General features: G+C 58.1%; 2 protein-coding genes across 9 annotated transcripts in view; one reads left to right on the top strand and one right to left on the bottom strand.

Annotated features, from left to right (window-relative positions):
* Nucleotides 1–24,679, top strand: part of LOC120391382 (adhesion G protein-coupled receptor E5-like) — a 1,047,477-nt gene that overhangs the window by 770,507 nt on the left and 252,291 nt on the right. The gene's annotated exons all lie outside the window — the stretch shown is intronic.
* LOC120391373 (adhesion G protein-coupled receptor E3-like) overlaps nucleotides 1–24,679 on the bottom strand; it is a 125,953-nt gene that overhangs the window by 99,993 nt on the left and 1,281 nt on the right. For 3 of the 7 annotated variants that reach the window (XM_039514990.1, XM_039514989.1, XM_039514991.1), the window contains exons 2-5: nucleotides 10,744–10,800; nucleotides 9,361–9,498; nucleotides 7,400–7,555; nucleotides 1,849–2,004 (exon numbers count right to left, since the gene is read on the bottom strand). In XM_039514990.1, coding sequence (XP_039370924.1) covers nucleotides 1,849–2,004; nucleotides 7,400–7,555; nucleotides 9,361–9,498; nucleotides 10,744–10,800 — 507 coding nt within the window. The remainder of the gene's footprint in view (nucleotides 1–1,848; nucleotides 2,005–7,399; nucleotides 7,556–9,360; nucleotides 9,499–10,743; nucleotides 10,801–24,679) is intronic. The other 4 variants (XM_039514992.1, XM_039514994.1, XM_039514996.1 and 1 more) reach the window with 2 other exon arrangements.

Raw genomic sequence — 24,679 nt, 5'->3', positions numbered from 1 at the left:
GGAGTCACTGAGGCCAAGAATTTAGCAAGATTCCAGGAGCGACTGGACATTCCTACGGATGATGAAAACAGTCAGAGGGATCATAGTTAAAGGGCACAAATGTTTGGGAAGAGAGAGAAAACCTCCTGCTGTTGGGCTTCAGCCCAGCTGAGTATTAGAGACCAGGAAGTGAGGGCAGATTATCCCCCGGCTGCCACTGCAGGGCTCTTCCACCGTCCTCTGCAGCATCTGGCTCTGGCCCGTTGGAGCCGGGATACCAGGCTAGATGGGCCTCAGCTCTGATCCCGTCTGTACTGTGCAGGTGCCAGCGTTACTTGTGTCTCAGCCTGGCCGGTGCCCGGTTTTGCCTCTTCAGAGGCTGAGCTGCTCCCGGGGCAGACTGAACCTGTCAGACCTACCAGCTGCATCCTGCCAAGTGCTGCCTCCTCCGCCCCTCGACCCTGTGACACTCGCGGGTTCTCCTGACAGCACCAAGGCGGCTCCGTGTTTCCAGAACCTGCTTTATTCCGGAAACGATGTACAATTGGGTTCTGCCCCCGAAGGCTTCCAAGAGTCCATGCGGGATGGGAACGGAGCTTCCAGTGTCCTTATCCATCCCGTCCTGGTGCCATTGGGATGTTTATAGCGGGTAGCGCCGCAGCCGGGGCCCCGTGGTGCCAGGCGCTGTACACACATCCAGCCGCAGCACAGCCGCTGCTCCAAAGCGCTTTCCCCAGCTCTGACGCTCTGTCTGCTGGAGAAGGGGGGCCATGCACTGGGTTCTCGGCGGTGCAGCCGGAGCTCTCCCCTCCCTCGGGCACACGGGTTTCCCGCGGCTTCCAAACTTGCTCCGAGTTGCAGGGAGCTCTGAGATTGGGTGTCTCTAGGGGCTTAAGTCCATGGGGAAATTGACAGTAACAGCTCCTGTGGAATCGCTCCCCGTCCGGACACTCTGGTCTGGAATAATCAGTGCGCTTCCAAAGAGAACAGCGATCGCCATCAATTCCCCCTGGGGCCAAGCCCTAGGGATTCTCCACACGGCTCCCGATACCAGCTATCCCCGCACAATCCCCGGGACGCTGGCTGAGATCCCTGCGGCGCTGATTTCTTCTTGTGCCTAGACCCGCCCCAGGGCACTGGCTGGGGTGATCCCACGCGGCCTGGGGCTGGCGCAGGAACGGCTGGGCGAGGTCTCTGCCGGGGGAAGCGTTTGAACCAATGGGCTCCTGAGTTCTCCCAGTGCTACGGGCCCGGTGCTCTGTGCCCCCCAAACGGGGGTGTAACGGGCGGTTTCCATGGGAACGGCCGGCTGGGACTTGATACAAGCTCTAACTACCGGCTGAACGTCGCGAACAAGGGCCTGGAACGCCCCGGCCCCTTCTCCGGTCAGGCCGCTCTGGCTGCCTAAGGGGGCATAATGGCCCCCTAGGAAACACCCTCCCACCCAGGGGGCTCCCTGTCAGTGTGGGGCTGGAAAAGGCTCTGCTCCCAGCCCTGAGGGAGGGGGCAGATTGGGGGCGTGGCCGGGGTGCCCTGCGCTGGGGCTATTCCCTGCCCCCCAGGCCCATAGGGAGCAGAGCGCACTGTGCTGTACATGGACTATACACGAGGCCCCTTCCCAGGCTCAGGGGCACTAGCAGCCTGGATTCTGTGGGCTGGGGACAGCGAGGGCCCCACCCGTCTCCCTGGCGCCTCCCTGCAAACCTAGGGGTTTAGTCCCAATCCAAACACAGAGGCAGGGGAGATCCTGGCCCCACGCGCTGAGGCAGCAGTTGAGAGTCACAGCTGATCACAGCCCAGGCCTGGAATAAGCCCAGGGGTGTGTGGGGGGGACTGAGCAGGGTGCATGGGGGGCAGGGGAGAGCTCACCCTGGCAGCTGTTCTCACTCGCGTGAGTGAAGTTGGCTTTCCCAGAGCTGGGCTCGTAGCCATCGATGCAGGTGCAGGAGAAATTCCCCGGCACGTTGGTGCACTTTGCATGGGGTCCACAGTCTGCCGGGCTCGGCCCCAGACACTCGTCAATATCTGCAGCACAAGAGGGGATGCTCTGTACAGTCCTGCCAGGGAGACGTTCCCCATATCACCCCCCAGCCCCCCGCACTGAGCTGGGTGACGGGACCCAGGCAACGGCCTCAGGCAGCTTAAGTATCACAGGCCTGATTCTCAGCTACACTCAGGTGGCACTAGGCTGCTCTGGCAGTGGAACGGCCACTGGAGAATCCCCCACCCTGCAAAAGGGGCCACCCCAGCTGGTGTGGAGCTGCTGTCGGGGTACTGCCCCCACCCTGCTCCTAGCCCCTGATGTAGGGGCCGAGGCCGGGGCCCAGCACTGCAGCTATTCCCTGCCCCCCAGGACCCATGGGGGAGGATCGAGGGTGGGGCTGGGGCACACTGTGCTGTGGCTATTCTCTCCTCCCCAGGGCCCATGGGGGGCAGAGCACACGGTGCTATTTCCATGGCCCAGACACGAGGCCCCTTCCCAGCTCAGGGGGACACTAGCAGCTCAGATGCTGCGTGCTGGGGCCAGCGAGGGTCCCCTCCCCTCTCCCCAGTGCATCTCTGCAGTACAAGGGGTTTGCTCTGTGGGTCTGTTTATTCCCCATCCAAGTGCCGGGCAAAGGGGTGAGCCCGGCCCCATGCTCTGTGGGAGCAGGCGCGGGCAGGGCCAATCAGAGGGGGGCCAGGAGGCCATTTGGCCTGGGCTGCAATTTCAAAGGGGGCCTCAAATTTAGACACTTGTTAATTTTTTGTCTTTTGATAAGTTTTGCAACTTGTTTTTATGCACGTCCCTATTGGATCAAAATATGACCCACGCTCAGCTTAGAGGGGCAAATTTAAGTGAATAAGAGGTGTGATTTGGTAAGAAATATTATTTTTTTTAACTGATATAGATTTTGTCATATTAAAGAGTTAAAAGTATTGTCAGCTGGCCTGCATCAGTGGCTTCAGGTGAAGGCACCTTCAATGTGTTGAATCGGAAAGATCTCCGTTTAACTATGGGACTAGAGCATGTGAATGGGCTCCCCATGCTTAATGTCAACTGTGACATTGCACGACAGCGAGATTTTTCCTCAGTAATTAGTGCATTTGCACAGAAAAAGGCTAGAACAGGATTTGTTAAATAAAACAATATTCAAATTATGTCTCACTCTTTTTTTGGTGCCTTATTTTGTTTTCATGTGTCGTCATTTTGTACGTTTATTATGGCTGGGAGCCTCAACAGCTGGAAGTGGCCTGCGCCTCTCTGGACCTCTGAGAGAGCCTGGGCGAGGGTCAGGTCTCATCACAGCCTCGCTGAGGCCTCGGGCCACTGCCAAAGCCGGCAGCAGCCCTGGTGCAGCCCCTTGCTGGGAATGGGCACATGGGGTGGGGGTCTCAGCAGGTGTGGGCAGGGGAGAGCTCACCCCGGCAGCTGTTCTCACTCGTGTGTGTGAACTTGGCTTTCCCAGAGCTGGGCTCGTAGCCATTGATGCAGGTGCAGTTGTAAGTCCCAGGCACGTTGGTGCAGTTTGCGTGGGGTCCGCAGTCTGCCGGGCTCGGGCCCTGACACTCATCAATAATGCAACACAAGAGGGAAAGCTCTGTACAGTCCTGGCAGGGAGACGTTCCTGTATCACCCACCTGTACTGAGCTGGGTGATGGGACCCAGGCGACAGAGCCCCTGGGAGCTTAACAATCACAGGCCTGATTCTCTGCTACGCTCAGGCCACACTAGGCTGCTCTGGCACAGGGCCGGCTCCAGGCACCACCTAAAGAAGCAGGTGCTTGGGGCGGCCAATACCAAGGGGCGGCCCTTCGGCCGCTATTGGGACAGCACGTCGGGGTCTTCGGCGGCAATTCTGCGGCAGGTCCCTCTCTGCAGCTTTTTTTTTTTTGGTGCCGCTTGGGGCGGCAGACAACCTGGAGCCAGCCCTGCTCTGGCAGTGGAACAACCACTCGATACTATGGTGTTAGCATCACAAGCTCTCACTTTACATCTGCACAGGGCTTTCCTGGACCTGCTAGGGGGTTCGGGTGACAAACACTGGTGATCTGGGTTTTCAGCAGTGTGTCTGCCAAAGAGCCAGCCTAGAGCAAAGTGGGTTAGTTGTGCCCGTCTGCCTTCAGGAGCAGCCTGCTTTGTCTCTCTCTGTTTGGGGTCCTCGTGTGCTAGGGTTCTGGATTCTAAGAATCAGGGGCGGCTCTAGCTTTTTGGCCACCCCAAGCAGTCATGCGCGGGAGGCGCCCCGGAGCTGCGGGAGCAGCGGACCTCCCGCGGGCATGACTGCAGAGGGACCGCTGGTCCTGCGTGGCTCGGCTGGACCTCCCGCGGCTGCGGACGGCTCGCGGGTCCGGCGGCTCCGCTTGAGCTGCCGCAGTCATGCCTGCGGGAGGTCCAGCCGAGCTGCGGGACGAGAGCCCCCTCCGCAGTCATGCCTGCGGCAGGTCCAGTTGTCCCGGGGCTCCGGTGGACCTCCCGCAGGCATGACTGCGGCAGGTCCGCCGGCCCAGCCTGCTGCCCCCCCCCCCGGCAGCAGGGGACGCCCCCGAGATTTTGCCGCCCTAGGCACCAGCTTGTTTTGCTGGTGCCTAGAGCCGCCCCTGCTAAGAATAACCCTGTGTTGAGCTGCAGCCTGCCAGCAAGAGGATGTGACACTTTGTTTCTAACTATGTGCGTGTGCTGTGACCGTAACAGAGGGAAGGGGACCTTCAGACCCCAGAACAGCCACTGTGGCCTCTATGGGCCAAACCCCAAAGGGGCCAAGATTTGGGGAGATTTAGGAGTCCATGTCTGAAGCTGAGTTGCCCAAGGGGTGGGAACGCTGGGACTTGGCAGAAATCCCCCTCAGGTTCCAGTCACAGAGGAACAAACAGGCATTGCCAGCCTGGGTCAGCCCCAAGGCCCATCTACCCCGGTATCCCATCTGCGACGGGTGCCAAAGAGGAAAGTGTAAGAGTCCCACAGCAGCAGGAGGATAATCTGCCCCCATGAAGGTCTCCTCCTGGTCTCTAATAGTCAGAGGTTGGCTTAAGCCTTGAAGTGGGAGCTTCTCTCCCTCTCAGGATTATTGTCCATTAACTAGCACAGCTCCAGGCATTGTCGCTCCCCATAGAATCAGCCAGTCCCTCTTTAAAACTCAACATGTTCACAGCCCCCTGGCTGCGGTAGCAGTGAGTTCCAGAGGCTACTGCTGCCCCGGGAGGAGGAGTATTTCCTTGTATCTGCTTTGAATTTGCCCCTTTTCAATTCAATTCTCTCCACACACTGCCCCTTGCTCACTGGTCTTTCTAAAACTCGTGATTTTCTAAGTGAATATGATTTTTTTTAATGCCTGGGATTGTCGTCACGAGCTCAGCCATACACTTAAGACCCACTGGAGCCGAGTTAAGTGCGTCGCTGGGCAGGGCTGGAGCTAAGCATGTGCTTTGCTGACTCGGGGGGCTCAGGGAGCACAGACAGGGAGCAGCACAAAGCGATTTAGCAGCTGGCAGCTTCCAGCGTCCCCCGGTGGAGACACCAGCATGTGGGTATCCCCTGCCAGGGGACTGGCATTGGTGCATGCGCCAGCTTCACCAGCGCAAAGGGGTCTCGGAATCCACTGCACTGCAAGCCCAGAGAGACCTCTCGGTCTGTGCCCTGGGCAAACTCCCTGCCCTGGGGGAGCGACACGGAGCTGCCCAGCCCGTGTGTCCCTGTGCCAAGCCGCTGGGAGCCAGGGTGTCTGAGGGAAGCCTGGGGCTGGGCTGGCAATGCCAGTCCCAGCACATCCCCCTCACAGCGCAGCCCTGGGGGAGCGACATGGAGCTGGAGCAGAGAGACCCTGGAGCAGGGGCCTGGTACAAGGCCAGAACCAAAGTCAGCAGAAGTGACGCTCTGAGCAAAGTGCGGCCCTGTGGGACACTGAGCCAGAAAGGGTTAAGCACCTTGCAGGCTAAATGACCCAAATTCTGCCTTTGAAGCCACACTAGAAAAGGAGCCGGGAGCTGTTTCTGGCTCTGGGGAAGCAGCCGGTATCGGAGCCGCTGCTTTGTTGCTGGCTCAGTGAATCTAAGTATCAGAAATAACCAGCAGTTTGGGGGATTGTCGGCCCCACTCTGCAGTTCGCCCTGATGGAGCAACCTCAGTGTGGCCCCACCCAGGCACCAGTCACACCCTGTCACAAAGCAGAGGGTTGCCGGCAAGTTCACCGTCCGGTGCACGAACTCGGCACCGGTATTGCCGTCATTGCTACAACACAGTGATTGTGTAACCACATCCCAGCACCAGATTCCCCTGCCTGGCGCAGGATCAGATGGTTTGAGGGGTGGGGAATGTTTTGTCTGAAGCAGCAGGAGAAAGGCACAAGGCGGGTAACAAGCATGTTGTGAGACACACAAGCTGGGACGTAGGTTGTTTATCCCGGATGGTTTGTCTCAGTCTGTAACTGTCGGGGTCCATTGGCAGAGGCAGACGTGTGGCCGTGTCCCTGTGGCATCTCTGGGCGCTGGCACCGGGCTGCATTGGCGATAAACCTGGCCGAGCGCCTTGGCCACTGCCCCGACTCTGGGCTGTCTGGGCACTTCGCTGGAGGTCTGCCGGGCCGGCGACCCGCCCAGAGCCGGGACAGCACACGGAGCCGACGACCAACCCCACGTCCCCGCCCCAGACTGCGGGAACTCGGGGGGCCTCAGGGCAGCCTGGGGCTGGGCTGGCAATGCCAGTCACAGCACATGCCCCTCCCAGCGCTGCCCACACAGGGAGCTTGGGGCAGTGGGAGGGTCCCTCGAACTAGCAGCTGCGCCCCCTAGAGGCCAGAGCAGAGCATGGCTGCCTGCCCCCAGCGGAAGCTCAAGCAATAGGGGACCAGGGGGCGAAGTCAAGAACGCTTTAGCCCAATTCCCAGAGCCATTCCCAGGGAGGGAATAGCTCAGTGGTTTGAGCATTGGCCTGCTAAACCCAGGGTTGTGAGTTCAATCCTTGAGGAGGCCACTTAGGGATCTGGGGCAAAAATTGGTCCTGCTAGTGAAGGCAGGGGGCTGGACTCCATGACCTTTCAAGGTCCCTTCTAGTTCTAGGAGATTGGCATATCTCCAGTTATTACCTTTACCTTTGCCCCTTCCCAGGCTCAGCGGGGCACTAGCAGCCCAGATGCTGCGTGTGGGGGCCAGTGAGGGTCCCCTCCCCTCCCTTCAGCGCATCTCTGCAGCACAAGGAGTTTGCTCCGTGGGTCTGTTTCTAACCCCGAGGGTTTATTCCCTGGTCAAGCACCAGGCACAGAGGTGAGCCTGGCCCCAGGCTCTGGGGGAGCAGGTGAGGGTCACGTCTCATCACAGCCTCGCTGAGCCCTCGGGCCGCTGCCAAAGCCGGCAGCAGCCCGGGTGCAGCGCCAGGCCTGGAACGAGCTTTTGTGTGTACAGGGGAGAGGGAGGTCTCAGCAGGTGGGGGCAGGGGAGAGCTCACCCCGGCAGCTGTTCTCACTTGCGTGTGTGAAGTTGGCTTTCCCAGAGCTGGGCTCGTAGCCATCCCTGCAGGTGCAGTAGTAACTCCCAGGCGTGTTGGTGCAGTGTCTGTTGCGTCCGCAGTCTGGAGGGCTCGGCCCCAGACACTCGTTAATATCTGTAATGCAAGAGGGGAAGCTGTCATAAACAGTTAGTTAAGGGTTAAGGTTTTTGTCTACCTATAAAGGGTTAACAAGCAGCACCTGTGGACACCTGACCAGAGGACCAATGAGGGACAAGATTATTTTCAAATCCGTGTGGAGGGAAGTTTTTTTTCCTGTTCTTTTGTTTTCTTAGAGAGTCTCTCTTGGGTATTAAGAGAGTCCAGACATCTTAATCAAGTCCTCCCAGGTTTCTGCAACAAATTCTTCTATTCAAGCTAGTGAGTATTAGCAAGGAACTAGTATTCTTATACTTTTATTTCTGTATTTGCAATTCTGTGTTTTGCTATAGAATTTCTTTAAGTCTGTACTGATATTGCTTTTACTGAGAAAGGGGGAGGGGGAATTCTCTCCAGAGATTGATAAGTTTAGACCCTGTATTGTTCCAATTTGGTTACAGAGACAGTGACTTTTTCTTTTTATTCTTTAATAAATTCTTTCCTTTTCTTTGGACTTGGTTAATTCCTTCTCTTGTGGAAATTCAGGGGAAGAGGAGGGGGGAAGAGAGAGATCCTCCTGGGTTTGATGCAAGCAGTTTGAATCAGGTATCTCTTTCCAGGACTAGGGAAGGGGAGGGGGAGGTAAGTCCCTCTTTGTGTTGAGTCAAGGATTTGACTCGGTGTATATCTCTCCAGAGTGGCTAGGAGAGAGGGAGGGGGGAAGTGGGCTGCTTCCCTGTGTGTAGAGATTCAGGTACATTGAATCTGTGTTCCCCAGAGAAAGTTGGGGGAACAGGCAGTGTGTCAGACACTTAAATCTGACTGGTGGCAGCTTTACCAGATCTAAACTAGGATTTTTAGTTTAGAGGGAAACCAAGGCAGGTCCCCACATTGGAATCCAACAGCTCCAAGTGGGGGTGAGACCTATGACAGACGCTCTGTACAGTCCTGGCAGGGAGACGTTCCCCATATCACTCCCCAGCCCCCCACACTGAGCTGGGTGACAGGACCCAGGTGACCGGGCCCCTGAGCGGTTAGCGATTAAGGGCCTGATTCTCAGTTACCCATTTCTGCTGCTGGAGCGTTGGAAACAGCCCCCCGAGCCTCCTGTCCCAGCCCCACAAACACCCAGATCCTCTATGTGAAGGGAGGGTGGGGAGATGTCCCCCTTGGGGTTCAGGCTCCCTGTGTGTTGGGGGGGGGTGTGACAAGTTGCCTCTCCTCTGCCCCCCTCCCTCCTTGGATCCCTGCAGGCTGGGGAGGGGGAGTACAGCCAGACAGGGGCGGCTCCAGGCACCAGCATGCCAAGCGCGTGTCTGGGGCAGCAAGTCACAGGGGGCCCTCTGCCAGTCGCCGGAAGGGCGGCAGGCACTTGCCTTCGGCGGCTGCCGAATCCGCGGGACTGGGGACCTCCCGCAGGCAAGCCGCCAAAGACAGCCTGCCTGCCGTGCTTGGGGTGGCAAAATGCCTAGAGCCACCCCTGCAGCCAGGGCTGCCCCATTCTGTTCCCGTGGGGCCCCTCTGCCCCTGCACACCCAGGGGCTGATTAGGGCCCAGGCTGGGATTCAGATGGTTCACTGTGATGGGCCCCCCCACCCTGTGCCCAATTCACAGAGCCCAACACTCCCGGCTCCTGCTGCTCACTCTGGAGGCCCCGGTTCAATCCCCAGGAGGGCGGCCCTCACCCGAGCTGCTGCCCCCCCTCATTCCCCAGCCGGGCTGAGCACCCCCAACAGGCCCTGGAGTCAGTGGAGTTGGCTGCTCCGGCCCTTAATGCCCTGCTCTGTCCCAGCCCCCCCAGGACAACGTGGGAGCCCCGTTACCATCACAGGGCTCCGTTGTGTCGGTGAAGAAGCGATTCCCCCTTGGCTGGTATCCATCCAGGCAGGTGCAGTGGGTGCTGTTCACACACTTGGCGTTTGCTGGGCACAGCATATGGTTGTTGCAGTCTCCAGTGGTACCTGCAGGGGCGGGAACAGCTGGGCAGGGTCAGCCAGTGCAGAGCGGCTCCCCGCCCCCCCCACACAGGGGGATCGACTCCTTTCACACGCCCCATTCGCTGATTTTCGTCCCTGGGCGCCTGGCAAACAGCTCCGAAGCCATCCACCGCCTGCCACAAGCTGCCCTCGGCTGCACAGGAGCCCTTGGCTCCCCGGGGTGCCCCCGGCACAGACAGGCAGAGCCCCCGGAGCCGGGTGTCACTTCAAGTGAAACGTTTTCGATTTCCCCCAATTTTTCTCCTTTTTGTTGCTCTCGTCATTACTCTCGTTAGCGTCGGTTTCAAACCCAAACCTTGTTTCAAACCAGAACACGGGAATTGTTCATTTTGAAAATTATTTCATCTCCCCCCTCCCCTGTGCAATTTTTCCAGTAAAACCAAACACTCATCTGAACCGAATCGGCATTTTCTGGCAAAAAATGATTCCCTGGGAAATTCCTGCCCGGCTCTGCTCTGGATTGACTGCGAGCGGAATCGGGTGCGAGGCTAGTTTGGATCCTGAGCTGCCTCCCATGACCCAGATTGTGACCTGCCCATGGGTCTCCTGGATCCTTTAGCTGCCCGGTGTTTGTGGCGCCACTGGGATCCGTCCCTCTGACCAGCGTGAGGGGAAGGATCCCAGCGCAGCTCAGCCGGCTGCAGGGCTTGGGGTGGGAGCAGACGGAGCAGGGTGGGTGCAGCACTGGGGGACTCCAGTGGGTCAATGGGAATTTGCCTGAATCCCATCTTGGGATTCTCAGCAGTGTCCTGATCCCAAACACCCCCCAACTGGGCACGTGGGTCCCAGGTTTCAGTTCAGCCTGATTTTAGGGCGGGGGAGGGCACCTACAAATGCCACTTCTAACGTCTGAGCCATCAGGGGTTTGATTCGGGCTGGTCAGTAACATGGTCCTTGGCTACAAAGGGAACCTGCCCCTCACTCCAGCCCCCAGTGTAGAGCCCTGGGCCCCAGGGTCTATTCCCTGCTGGCCACGGGGCTGGGAAGGGAAGGGGAGGGCTACACAGGGGCCTTCTCCTCTCCCCTGCACGCACCCACCGCGCTCTATAAAGCCACCCAAAGACGCCCACGCCAAGGGGCTGCTCCCGGCTCCCCAGACCCCTGACTCTGCTCTCCTCCCACCAGGGAAAGGGGCCGGAGGGGGCGGAGGCCGGAGACCCGGGCAGCCGGGAGCGCTGGGGAAGGTTAGCCAGGAGGAGTCAGTCTCACCTTGTCCGCCATGATTCTGGGCCACGGTGCCCCACAGGCACAGGGTGATGCAGAGCCCTGGAAGGCAGAGACAGGGTGAGGCCCCATGGGCAGATGGTAACCGCCACTCAGCTGCACACACCCCCAGCCGCCCCAGTCCTGCCAATCCCGGGCCAATGGCCAGTCAGGGCCCTGATGATGGTGGAATTAAAAATGCAGAAACCTGGTGCGCTGGGAAATCAGCCCCAGCTGGGATCCCTGGTCATATTTTTAACTGATTCCAGTTGGGAATTGGACTTTTGGCCAGGGCAACTGAGTCTTTTATTGTGTGTATGAGCAACAAAGACCAGGAGCCCCATTGTCAGGGAGGATGGGGAAACTGAGGCACAGTGAGGGGTAATGACTTACTCAAGGTTACCCAGTGCGTCCATGCAATGGCCGAACCCACTTGGAAAGGGGAAGCACCGAGGGGGGGATGGGACACAACACAGGCTGCTGTTGATCTGCTTTTCACTCAGGTGTTGCCCCAGATCCACCCCCTCCTGCTGGTGTTTATTTAGAGCCTGTTGCTCTGAGTCATTAACCACACGCGGGTGCGAAGAACCAGATGCTAAAGGACCCGGGGCCGAGTGCCCGAGGTGCTGTGCAAAGGGGAGGCACAGCGGGCTGTGGAACCCCATTGTGCTTTCCTAGGAGGGGAGCTAGAAAGGGGGCGCGGCTTTGAAATTCAGCTCCGGCCGATCTCCCCTGGGGAAACTCCATGGAGGACGAGGGAGCTGGGGAGGTGACAGCATCACAGGTCCCCTGGGAGCGAAGGCCGAGCCATTAATTCAGAGAGTCTAAGGCCAGGACGGGAGCAGGCTGATCCGGCCTCTCGCACTGCACGGGCCAGAGAACGACCCAGGGATTCCTGCATCCAGCCCGTAGCTGGGGATGGAGCTAGCGCAGAGCTTGAGAGGGGACAGCCCGTCTGTGCGACTCCACGTGATGGAGAAGCTGCCACGTCCCAGGGCAGTCGGCCCTGAGGGTGACGTCCTCTCCCTATTAAAACACGAGCCGTCGTCCTGCCCGGAGAGGGGACGTGTTGGCTATTCGGGCTCTTTATAACAGGGGCAGCAGCAGGGCCTGTTCCCAGGCAGCCCCAGACTTGCTGGGACACCCCCCACCCCACCCGGGGCGAAGAGCTTTGCCGCTTGGAAGCCTTTCTTCTGAGACGGGCAATGGTGCAGGGGCAGAGCTAGGAATAGAACCCAGGAGTCCTGACGCCTACCCCTGCCCTAACCACTAGACCCCACTCCCCTCCCCTTTGAGCTGGGGATAGAGCCCAGGAGTCCTGGCTCCCACTGCCTGCTCTAACCTCTAGACCCCACTGCCCTAATCCCAGAGCTGGGACAGAACCCAAGAGTCCTGATGCCCAGCTTGGAAGCAGGGCCAAACTCATTTCATACGATGCCTGTCAGCAATTTTTAGTCTCCACCATCGTGGGCTAGACTGGAGCACAGGGGACCTGAGCCCCAAGGCCAGTCCAGCCCCCAACACCTTCCCCCGCCCCGATCGAACCTGTGTTCACAGAGCGGCACTGCACAACCTCAGCCACTAGGGGGCACCACAGCCCCACACCAAGGCCACAGCCCCAGGGTCAATGCTGGGCGGGGTCTGGTCCCTCAACTGTCCACCGAGTCCCCATAGTGCCTGACCAGGATAATTACCCACACGCCAGGCACATGCACCACACACACTAGTGTTCACATGCACACACACTCCGGCATAGAATCATAGAATCTCAGGGTTGGAAGGGAGCTCAGGAGGCCATCTAGTCCAACCCCCTGCTCAAAGCAGGACCAAATCCAACTAAATCATCCCAGCCAGGGCTTTGTCAAGCCTGACCTTAAAAACCTCTAAGGAAGGAGATTCCACCACCTCCCTAGGTAACCCATTCCAGTGCTTCACCACCCTACTAGTGAAAAAGTTTTTCCTAATGTCCAACCTAAACCTCCCCCTCTGCAACTTGAGACCATTACTCCTTGTTCTGTCATCTTTTACCACTGAGAACAGTCTAGATCCACCCTCTTTGGAACCCCCTTTCAGGTAGTTGAAAGCAGCTATCAAATCCCCCCTCATTCTTCTCTTCTGCAGGCTAAACAATCCCAGTTCCCTCAGCCTCTCCTCGTAAGCAGGGGCGGCTCTAGACCGCAGCGCGCCAAGCAGGCGCGTGGGGCGGCCCTTTCCCGGGGGGGCGGCATTTGGCTCCGGTTGACCTGCCGCAGTCATGCCTGCGGGAGGTCCACCGGAGCCCGGGACGAGCGGACCTGCCGCAGGCATGACTGCGGCGGGTCCCCTCTTCCCACGGCTCCGGTTGAGCTCCCGCAGGCATGACTGCGGCAGGTCAACCGGAGCCCGGGACAAGCGGAGCTGCCGCAGGCATGACTGCGGCGGGTGCCGTGGTCCCGCGGCTCCCTCACCGGAGCCGCGGGAAGAGGGGCCCCGCCGCGGGACCGGGGAAGGGCGGCGCAGCACACCGCGCTGCTTGGGGCAGCCTGATTTCTAGAGCCGCCCCTGCTTGTAAGTCATGTGCTCCAGCCCCCTAATCATTTTTGTTGCCCTCCGCTGAACTCTCTCCAATTTATCCACATCCTTCTTGTGGAGTGGGGCCCAAAACTGGACACAGTACTCCAAATGAGGCCTCACCAGTGCTGAGTAGAGGGGAATGATCACATCCCTCGATCTGCTGGAAATGCCCCTACTTATACAACCCAAAATGCTATTAGCCTTCTTGGCAACAAGGGCACACTGTTGACTCATATTCAGCTTTTCGTCCACCGTAACCCCTAGGTCCTTTTCTGCAGAACTGCTGCCCAGCCATTCAGTCCCTAGTCTGTAGCAGTGCATGGGATTCTTCCGTCCTAAGTGCAGGACTCTGCACTTGTCCTTGTTGAACCTCATCATATTTCTTTTGGCCCAATCCTCTAATTTGTCTAGGTCCCTCTGTATCCTATCCCTACCCTCCAGCGTATCAACCACTCCTCCCAGTTTAGTGTCATCTGCAAACTTGCTGAGGGTGCAGTCCACACCATCCTCCAGATCGTTAATGAAGATATTAAACAAAACCGGCCCCAGCACCGACCCTTGGGGCACTCCACTTGATACCGGCTGCCAACTAGACATGGAACCATTGATCACTACCCGTTGAGCCTGACCATCTAGCCAGTTTTCTATCCACCTTACCGTCCATTCATCCAGCCCATACTTCTTTAACTTGCTGGCAAGAATACTGTGGGAGACTATATCAAAAGCTTTGCTAAAGTCCAGAAATAGCACATCCACTGCTTTCCCCTCATCCACAGAGCCGGTTATCTTGTCATAGAAGGCAATTAGGTTAGTCAGGCACGACTTGCCCTTGGTGAATCCATGCTGACTGTTCCTGATCACTTTCCCCTCCTTTAAGTGGTTCAGAATTGATTCCTTGAGGACCCGTTCCATGATTTTTCCAGGGACTGAGGTGAGACTGACTGGCCTGTAGTTCCCTGGATCGTCCTTCTTCCCTTTTTTAAAGATGGGCACTACATTAGCCTTTTTCCAGTCATCCGGGACCTCCCCCGATCGCCATGATTTTTCAAAGATAATGGCCAATGGCTCTGCAATCTCATCGGCCAACTCCTTTAGCACCCTCCCGGCCCCATGGACTTGTGCTCATCCAGCTATTCTAAATAGTCCCGAACTACTTCTTTCTCCACAGACAGCTGGTCACCTCCTCCCCATACCGTGCTGCAGAGTGCAGCTGTCTGGGAGCTGACCTTGTCTGTGAAGACAGAGGCAAAAAAAGCATTAAGTACACTAGCTTTCTCCACATCCTCTGTCACTAGGTTCCCTCCCTCATTCAGCAAGGGGCCCACACTTTCCTTGACTTTCTTCTTGTTGCTAACATACCTGAAAAAACCCTTCTTGTTACTCCTAACATCTCCGGCTAGCTGCAACTCCAAGTGTGATTTGGCCTTCCTAATTTCACTCCTGCATGCCTGAGCAATACTTTTATACTCCTCCCTGGTTATTTGTCCAATCTTCCACTTCTTGTAAGTGGTTTTTTTGTGTTTAAGACGAGCAAGGATTTCACTGTTAAGCCAAGCTGATCGCCTGCCATATTTACATTTCTTCCTACACATCGGGATGGTTTGTTCCTGCAACCTCAATAAGGATTCTTTAAAATACAGCCAGGCACACAAACGTGCAGATGTGTGCTCATGTCTGTGAACAAGTATAGATGTACATACCCATGCGCCCACACCCACGCACAGGCACACACGTGTGCCGCACACTCATGCACGGGCACAGAGGTACAGACACGTACGTTCTCACACACCGGCAGCCTGCTGCAGCATCAGATGCAGGGACAAGGAGCCCCCAGGACCCTCCCTGCTGCTCAAATACCAGCCAGGCTGGAATGGAGGGAGAATCCTTCAAACCCTCCCGCCAGCGACGAGCTGCCGTGACTCAGCCCAGAGATAAGCGTTAGTGGGGCCCTGCCCCCTCTACCCCCCTGGGACATGGCCAGAATCCCCCAAGCAACCCCCTGCCACCAGCCTCAGTGCAACCCTCTTAGCAGGGAATCAGTATTTTCTCCTGCCCTGCTCCCCACAGCGCCCCCTGCTGGGTCAGCCCAGGACTGCAATAATAACACTCCAGCACTTTAACCAGGGCTTGCTGCTGCTGCTGCCCCTGGGGTCCTGTGTAGCCGGCAGTAGCCGGGGTATCGCGCCCCCACCCAGGCTGCCCCCTCAGACGGCAACGGCTGGGCAGTGACCACTACCAGTGAGCGCCGTCCCCTCCCACCACATGAATCATGGAACAACCTCGGCCAAGAGCTGACGCAGGCACTCGAGAGACCCAAACTCCCCCAACCCCTGGATTCCCACCTGGCCCCCCTCGACTCCTGCATCCAACCTGCCCCCCTTGACCCTGGATTCCCACCTGAACCCCCAAACTGGCCCCGTGCTCTCTGGGTCCCACATGGCCCCCCAGACCTCCAGACTCCCACCTACCCCCTGGGTCCAGCCTGTCTCCCCTGCTCTTTAGGTCTGAACTGCCCCCTCCTGGGTCTGACAAGCCCCACCCCCAACTAGTTCCCTGGATCCAGTACAGCTACCCTGGATCTGGCATGCGCCCCCCCAACCCAATGGGGACTCATCCCATCTCCTGTGCTCCCAGGTACGATCCAGCGCCCCCCTTCCAGGTCTGCCACCACCACAGACACACCCCGGCTCCCCTGACATTTTAAGGCCCCATTGCGGGGAGGCGGGTGATGACCCATGTGCCCCCCCCCCCCCGGAACGTCTCAGGCTCATGTCTCAGCTGGAGGCAGGCGCACAGAATAACTGTCCCTGTGTCCCATCCGGCCCCTCCAGGCCTTGGCCAGCAGCTGCCTCCCAATGGCCAAGAACATTTTCCCAGGGGGCAGAAGGGATGAAAAGGAACATTAAGTGTGTGTATGTGTGGGGGGGGTGTCAGGAGGCCTTAAAAAGAGGCCAGGGCCCCTCCCTCTGCCCCCCCAAACAGCCCCAATCCTGCCCCTCAGCAGCCACAGCAGAGACACCCCTGGCTGTTTAGGGCGGGGGATCTGAGCATGGAAAGTTTGGGAGTGGGCTGGGGGGCAGGATTGGGCCCATGCCGAGCAGAGGGGGCTGGGCAGGTGAACGACAGAGGAACAGGGTGAGGGGCAGAGACCCAGAGGCCAGGAGAGGTGCCCAGATCTGGCTGCAGGTCTGCGCAGAGTCACCCCAGGGAGGGATCTGACCCACAGCCTGGGTACAGGAGAGGCCACGCTAACTCCTGGGGTGCCAGGGAGGCACAGGTGGGGGGAGCAGCACCCAGACCAGACCGTTCACCCCCAAGGGACCCAGGTCACTTGGCACCATCAGCCTGGGGGATTGGGGGGGGCAGAGTCTCCTCTCACTGCACCCAGGAGTCACCCCATTGCAAACCAGGCCCAGTTACCACCACCTGGACAGAAGCTCTTAGTTCCCCTATCCCATGTGGGGGTGTAAATCTGGAGTAACCCTGCTGTGAAATGGTGTAAGGGAGGGATGTGCCCTTCCCCTAACCTGCACGGACTGTCAGACACCCCCCGTCCCCGACACAGCCTCATTGGTACCATCCCAGCCCCAAGGACGTTCCGCCCCTGAGGTCAGTCTGGGGGGTGAAATCAGAGCTGCCCCCCCGGGACGCTGGAGGAACAGAGGCTGGTGCTGAGAAATGGTCTCAGGACAAACGGGTGATTCTCCCCCTGACACAATGGAAAGGGCCCGACTCCCGCAGCCGCGGCCCCAGACAAAGTGCAGACAGTCCCCGTCTCTGCCCTCCCCCACGCCGGACAGACGTGCGCTCGCCCTGGGGCGCTGGATCAGAGCCACCGCAGAGCCCGGCTGCTGGCGGGAGGGAGGGAGGGATCCGGGCTGGCGTCAGCCTGGGCCCAAACTCTGGGGCAGGAGCACATCCCAAGGAGGGAGGGGCTGGGCTGACGGGGTGGGGGGCTGCTCTGGGAATGGACTGTGGAAAAGTGACTCACACACACACACACACACACACACGTGTGTCAGGCAGATCCACCGACTGGAGTGACGGGCACACAACGCTCTCAGCACTGGCACGAACACACCCCAACCCGGCACAGCCAGCCCGGCTACCGGCGGACGAGCCGAACTCTCATCCGGATCCAGCATCCTCAGACTGAATCGTTAGCCCAGCTCAGTCGGCTGCACCTGCCCAGACCTCGGAAGGTCAATGGGGCCATTAGGGGCACAGAGAGCACCATGGGGGGGGGGGGCAGGGCCATGCAGGGGGCACCAAGGGCAGGATTTCCCTCGCACACCCTTGTCACAATGCACCAGGCTCGCCCAGGGGTGACTGACCCCCCCCCATCTGTTTACCGAGTGCCCGTCACATCGCCCCACTGCAGGATAACAGCCTACTCCTCTGCATGTCAAAGGCACTCCCCCCTTAGCCCACCCCGCTGGGCTGCTCTGCTCTGTGCTGGAGCTGGACTCTAAGAAACAACCACCAGAGGCTCTGGCCTCAGGAGAACGGTGCCTCCTGGGGCCACAAGGGGTTAAGATGACAGAGCCTTGCGGGGGTGGGGCAGGGGCTAAGCCCCCCCACCATTTCCTGGCCTGCAGCCCCCCAGAGGCAGCCTGCACAGCTGGGTTGATTTAGCTCTGCACAGTCTGGGCTTTGTTTCTCAGGCAGGCTCAGCTGCGGTTTCCTCTGGAATCTGCTGCCCCCGGGGTGTCCCCCTTCCCCTGACGCACATGGGGTCCTGGCAGTGGGAGCCGCTTCCCAGATGGGGCCGGAAGCGCCAGCCAAGTCCCCCCAGCGCTGGGGGCTGGTGGCTGGCAGCCATGGCTGGTCAGTCTCTCTCTAGGCTTTCTGTGGGCCCATGAACCCCAATCCCTGGTTGCAGGCAGGAGCCCGGACCGGCTGCTGCTCAAATTCCAACCCAGGAGCTGCTGGCTGGGACCAGCTGGGGGCTGTCTGCAAAGGGCCCCATGGCGTTCCCACCCCCGGCCGAGCAGCCCCGGCCGCAGGGGCCCGCAGGCCCCAGCAGCACCCCCGCTCTCCTGCAATCAGACATGCAGGGCTGGGCTGGCCCCTCTGCTGAGGCAGGACCAGTTCAATCACCTCCCGGGTCTCACAGAGCAGTGGTTCTCAGCCAGGGATACATGTACCCCCGGGGGGATGCACACATAGGCGGCAAGTTATATGGGCCCATGGTGCCCATGCTCCATCAATATTCAGGAACGTGGGCCCAGCTCCACCAATGTTTGGGGCTCCACTGCCAGCCAGGCCCAGTCCCCTGCCCACACACATGCCCAGCTGTGGCCACAGCCTCAGCCCCCTTACCTCTGTCCACCTAGCCCCTCCCAGAGACATGGCCTTGCTCCCGTGTAGGGGGCGGGACTTGGACCCGTTCTGGGCACCAGCAAAAGTTATAGAAACCTGGCACCCATGGATGCACAGGCCTTCCCAAGGGGTACGTCCACTCATCTAGATATTTGCCTACTTTTACAACAGGCAACAGAAAAACCGCTAGCGAAGTCAGTACAAACTACAATTTCATACAGACGATGACTTGTTTATACTGCTCTATGTACTGTACACTGAAGTGTAACAATATTTATATTCCAAGTGATTTATTTTATAACGCTATGGTGAAAATGAGGCACTCAGCAATTTGTCCGGAGTAGTGGGGCTGGGATGCTTTTATGTGTGATTTTGTAAGCAGGCAGTTTTTAAGTGAAGTGGGACAGGGTACGCAAGACAAATCCGACTCCTGGAAGGGGCACAGGGGTCTGGAAAGGTTGAGAGCCACCGATACGGAGGACGCTGTTATCCAAAGGGGAAAGAGACAGAGCAGCAGGGCGGTTTGGGGATTAAGGTGCTGGGCTGGGGCTCTGGAGATCAGCCCTCAGTTCTCTGATTCTTCTGTGGAATACTGCTGTGCCTCAGTTTCCCCATTTGTAAAACAGGGATAAGACTCTGCTTTGTAAAGGTAGAGAGGTGTCTAACTCCCACTGATTTAAAAAAAAAAAATCTGCCCCAGGGGCCTTCCTTTGTCTAGCTCTTCGGGGCAAGGGCTGTCTGTGTCGCGTCCGGCACAGCAGGGCCCCGAGTGCAGGCAGGGTCTGTGCAGCACCCGGCGCATGGGGCCTCCCATCTCAGTCGGGGTCTATAGCTGCGACCATAATACACCTAATGCACGAGAGGAAGTGACCTGACCCAGTCTCAGTAGAAAGGCCACAGACGGACTGTACCTAGAGACCCAACACCCAGGGCTGAAGCGGGGGAGGGGGCAGGGGGAGAAGGGAGGGGGCAGTAGTTTGCTAGGCCAATGGAGTGAGGCTGTCACCCCAGCTGGGGGGCTGCCCCACAGAGCGAGACCGTGGGATCTGGGGGAAGCACCAAGGCCAGCTCTGTTGTGAAAACATCTGGGGGGTAACTAGGGGTTTTATCGGTTCCCTTTTCACAAGGCCACTTATCACCTGGCTACTTCCCCCAACTTCTCTGAAGGGCAGGACTCAAGCGGTGTCGAAAGCCCTGAGCAGTTAGGGGCGGCAGTGGGGCAGGCGAGTGCTAGTGCCCAGGTGTGCGAGGACGCCCAGGGGCTGGGGATTGGTGTGAGGGACTCAGGTGCTAGTGCCCAGGTGTGCGAGGACACCCAGAGGCTAGAAATTGGTGCGAGGGACCCGGGTACTAGTGCCCAGGTGTGCGAGGACACCCAGAGGCCAGGCAAGGGGTCAGATTGGTTCAGACTTTCCCAGGGCTCCAGTGAGTGACTGGACCTGGGTCCAGCCATGACAGTGCCGCTTTGTCCCTGGTTCAGCCAGAGCCCTCCTCGCTCACAGCCCCCCGCCCCCCCAACAGCTGGGGCCTTTCCAGAGCTGGCTGCAGGCCTCTAACCCACATTTATTCCTCTCTTCGCTCTGCACTTTGGCCCTTGGCACTTTGGCCCTGAGAAAGAGCTGCCACCAGCCCCATTTTACAGGTGGGGAGACTGAGGCACTGAGTGACAACTCACCCTCTGTCTCAGAGCAAATGGCTCTGTCCCAGCAAATGGCAGCTGGGAAGAGAACCCAGGAGTCCTGGCTCCCAGCTCCCCCCTGCTTTATGAAACCAGGAAATCAAATACAAAAAACAAAGCCACTGATCAAACAAATGGCTGGCACCAATCCTACTGTCACAGACACAAGCCACAGCTGGTATTTATTAGCCATATTGCTGTGGCACCAAGGCCCCATTGTACCAAGCGTGGCACCTACAAGCCTTGGCACTGAGAGCCAATGACCCAAACAGACAAGGCAAGTGAAGGACCATTTGCCCCATTTTACTGCTGTGGAAACTGAGGCACAGAGCGATTCAATGCCAGAGCTAAGAACTGAAGCTGGATTTTCCCTGTGCCAGTGTAGCCCCTGAACCACTTGGGCACCTGTGCCACAGAGCTGCTGCCAGCTAGGCTGTGCCACACAGGTCTCAGGAGGCATCAAAGATAACAGCAGCTACAGGAGCTCAAACTACCCCTGGATCCAATCCTGAGCCCATCGCACCAGCAGGACAGCGCCTGCCTCCAACGGGAGCTGAGTTGGAACATGCAGTGCAGGATCCAGTCCCCAGCTGGGGACCCACATGCCAAACTTCGGCACCTAAAAGCTGTAACCTAAATCCACATCAAGGCTCCTAAAATAGCTGGCCTGCCTGGCTGGTTATGCCCAGATTCTGCAGGATCTGAGAATGCTCATTATTAAGTGAATTACGGTAGCGACTATCATCCCTGACCAAAATTGAGGCCCTATTGTGCTAGGAGCTGCACAGACCCACAGCGAGAGACAGCCCCTGCCCCAAAGGGCTCCCAGTTTCAATTGATAAAAGGCAAGAGGGGAAACTGAGGCACAGAGCAGGGAAGCGAGTTGCCAAATCAGTGGAAAGAACCCAGGTGTTCTGACTCCCACGCCGACACTGTCGACTAGACGGCGCTGCCTGCCTACAAATTGCAGCCCCTTTGTAAGTCAGGCTTCTCATTTCAGGAGCCTAAATCTGGATTGAAAACCAGATGCCTCAAAGCTCTGGGAAGGTGGGTGGGCACAGACCTAGGGCAGCACTGATGTTTCCTTCTCCCTCCCTCCTTCCCCAGAGGGCGGCTGGACTGCCAGAGCCAAGCAGGGCAAGGAATGCTCCATTTTATTAATCACGTGGCACCACATGGACAGAAATATTTCTGAAAACGAGGCTCATCTGCTGGCGTCACAGACGTGGCACCTCCACCCCCCGCCTCCCCGGGACGTAGGATGCATGGAGGGGTGGGGCACTGAGCACCCAACAGGATCCAGCCCTTTGTACAGCCAGCCACTTAGACAAGAACTCTTGACTAACACCAGTCCCCCAGCTGTGGGGATAAAACCCAGGAGTTCAGGCCCCCAGCCTCCCCTGATCTAGCCACTAGACCACATTCCCCTCCCACTGCCGGGATAGAACCCAGGAGTCCTAGGTTTGCTTCTAGCCCTGAAGGCATCTAAAGCCAGGCAAATGCTCCTTTAAGTGAAAGACATAAGAACATAAGAATGGCCCTACTGGGTCAGACCAAAGGTCCATCAAGCCCAGTGTCCTGTCTGCCGACAGTGGCCAGTGCCAGGTGCCCCAGAGGGAATGAACAGAACAGGTTATCACCAAGTGATCCATCCCCTGTCGCTCATTCCCAGCTTCTGGCAAACAGAGGCTAGGGGCACCATCCCTGCCCATCCTGGCTAATAGCCATTGATGGACCTGTCCTCCATGAATGTATCTAGTTCTTTTTTGAACCCTGTTATAGTCTTCACTGTCACCACATCCTCTGGCAAGGAGTTCCACAGGTTGACTGTGCGTTGTGTGAAGAAATACTTCCTGTTGTTTTCAACCTACTGTCTATTAATTTGATTTGCTGATCCCTAGTTCTTGTGTTATGAGAAGTAGTAAACAACATGTCCTTATCTACTTTCTCTACACCAGTTATGATTTTATAGACCTCAGTCATATCTCCCCTTAGCCGTCTCTTTTCCAAGCTGAAAAGTCCCAGTCTTATTAATCTCTCCTCATACGGAAGTTGAAGGCTTCGAAGACCCCAAGGCAAAGGACCCTGATCCACATTCCAACCTGCCCCCTCCCCATCCAGCCTCCTCTGAATCCTGGGACACCAGGCTCCCAGCTCCTGATGCTGCAGCTTCCAGCTCCGAGGTGGATCCTACACTCCAGCACCACCCACAGCCCAAAGGGAGTGCGACTGCGGATCCATCAGTGGCCGGTGGGGGTGGGGAAGGTGACCCGGGAACTTCCCTTGTCCCCAAAGATCAGATCAAGTTTGGATGAAGCTTGGAAGGGGAATTGACTGGACCCAGGATGACCCATGACCAGAATGGCTGGGAAGGGGCAGAGCCAGGACGCATGCAAGTAATTGCATCCAGCCTTCTGCACTGTCATTAACCATTCAGGACTCATCTGAGGGTTCGGAAGAGCAGCCCACAGACAACACCAGCGCCTCCCCCCCTCCACTCTGATAGTGCCTCATACCCAACGATTCCCCCCTGGGGGAAATGCAAAGCCCGATCACCACAAAAGGGTCCCCAAAAGGCTTTCAAACCTGGTCCCTGTGCCTCTGCATCCCTGGTGTAAAGTCCACCCCGGACAGCACAGTTTACAAACCCAGGAAATCAGTTTATAAACCCTGCTTCTGCAGCCTGAGGGAACAGGGTCTAGTAGTTAGAGCGGGCGGGCGGGGGACTGGTTGTCAGGACACCTGGGTTCTATTCCCAGCAGGGAGAGGGGTGTGGGGTCTGGTGGGTTAGAGCAGAGAGGGTTGGAAGCCAGGACTTCTTGGTTCACTTCCCAGGACCAGAACTATCTTGCCAAAAGCCTGGATAAATCACCTGGCCTCTCTGTCAAAGAAGGATCATCTCTCTCTGGAGTACAAGCCAGGATGGGACAACCTGTGACACCCCCCCCCATAACCCGCTGCTCCTCAGGGTGTCAGAGAGGAGCCCAGCCCAGCCGGACAAATAGCACAATCCTCTAGTGCCCGGGACAGCCCAGCAGATCCCTGACCCGCCAGAGACAAGTGTCCTGGTCCCATTCACACCAGCACGGGATCCAGGAGTCACTCCTCTGGAGTCACACAAGGGGAAACTTGTGGGAGCAGAATCGGGCCCAGTTGCTCCAGATTTCCATGGTTGGGGGGGAGAATCAGCCCCCGCCGGCATTGGCTGGGCCCGATCCTGCCCTCACTCGGTCACAACGCTGTCAAGGCAGCGTGTGTAAATGAGCGTCACTCCCCGGGAGTCCGGGCAGCAAAACACACCAGCCGGGGACCCGCCCCGGGGATCTAGGAGCGTAGCTGGGGGGGAGCGGCCCCTCCCCCACTGAGCACAGCCCCCCCCCCAAGTGGCTCCTTATTACGAATTTGTAAAAAGGCAGAAAGGTCTGGGATTCTTCTCCCCCAGCAGAGTGCGGTGCTGCTGATTGGCCGCCGGGGCTTGATTGAGCTGCTCCCATTGGGCCTCCAGCAGCCAGACCCCGCCCCTCGCGCTCCCTCAGCACGCTGCGGGGGAGGGGCTGTGCGCTGGCACGTGTTTAACTTTGGCTCCAGAGGCAGCTGGGGGCAGGAGTTGCTGGGGGCGAGGGGAGTCAGGGAGCAGGGGGAGGGTTGGATGGTTCGGGGCTGGGGGTGTGGAGGGGGGCTGGGGCAGTCAGGGAGAGAGGGGGTTACAGGCAGGGCTGGCTTTAGGCCAATTCCACCAATTCCCCCGAATCGGGCCCCACGCCTAAGAGGGCCCCGTGCCCAGTGAGAATCTCTTCCTTGGCTAGAGGCACCTTTTTAATTTTTACTCACCTGGCGGTGCTCCGGATCTTCAGCGGCACTTAGGTGGTGGGTCCTTCGCTTGCTCTGGGTCTTCGGCGGCACTTCAGCGGTGGGTCCTTCAGTGCCGCCGAAAACCTGGAGCGAGTGAAGGACCTGCCGCTGAAGTGCTACCGAAGACTCGGAGCACCGCCCGGTGAGTACAAGCCCCACGTATTGTTGGGGTTTTTTTGTCGTCCCTGCCGGGGCCCCGTCGAAACTGTTTGAATTGGGCCCCACACTTCCTAAAGCCGGCAGGGGAGGAAGTCTGGGCCTCTTTCCAACAGCAAAATACAAGCACATAAAAGCAGACGTCAGCGGGAAGTGCTGTCAGCTGGCCCGTCAGCCTGCACAGCACCCACCCACTTGCCTGGGCTGTATTATTAATGCATTTTATTTGGAAGATGCAGCCTGAGCGATTTAAAGGCCTCAAACACGACTGAAAGAGCTGGGAAAGTTGCAAGCTTTCTCTGCTGGGCTTTTCATCTGGGTCACACAGTGCAAACCTGCCTGAGGCACCGCCCAAGAGAGATTCATTGGGGAAGTTCGTGC

Source organism: Mauremys reevesii, linkage group 25, assembly GCF_016161935.1.
Source record: "Mauremys reevesii isolate NIE-2019 linkage group 25, ASM1616193v1, whole genome shotgun sequence".
NCBI lineage: Eukaryota > Metazoa > Chordata > Testudines > Geoemydidae > Mauremys > Mauremys reevesii.
This window is presented reverse-complemented; position numbering and strand designations above follow the sequence as displayed.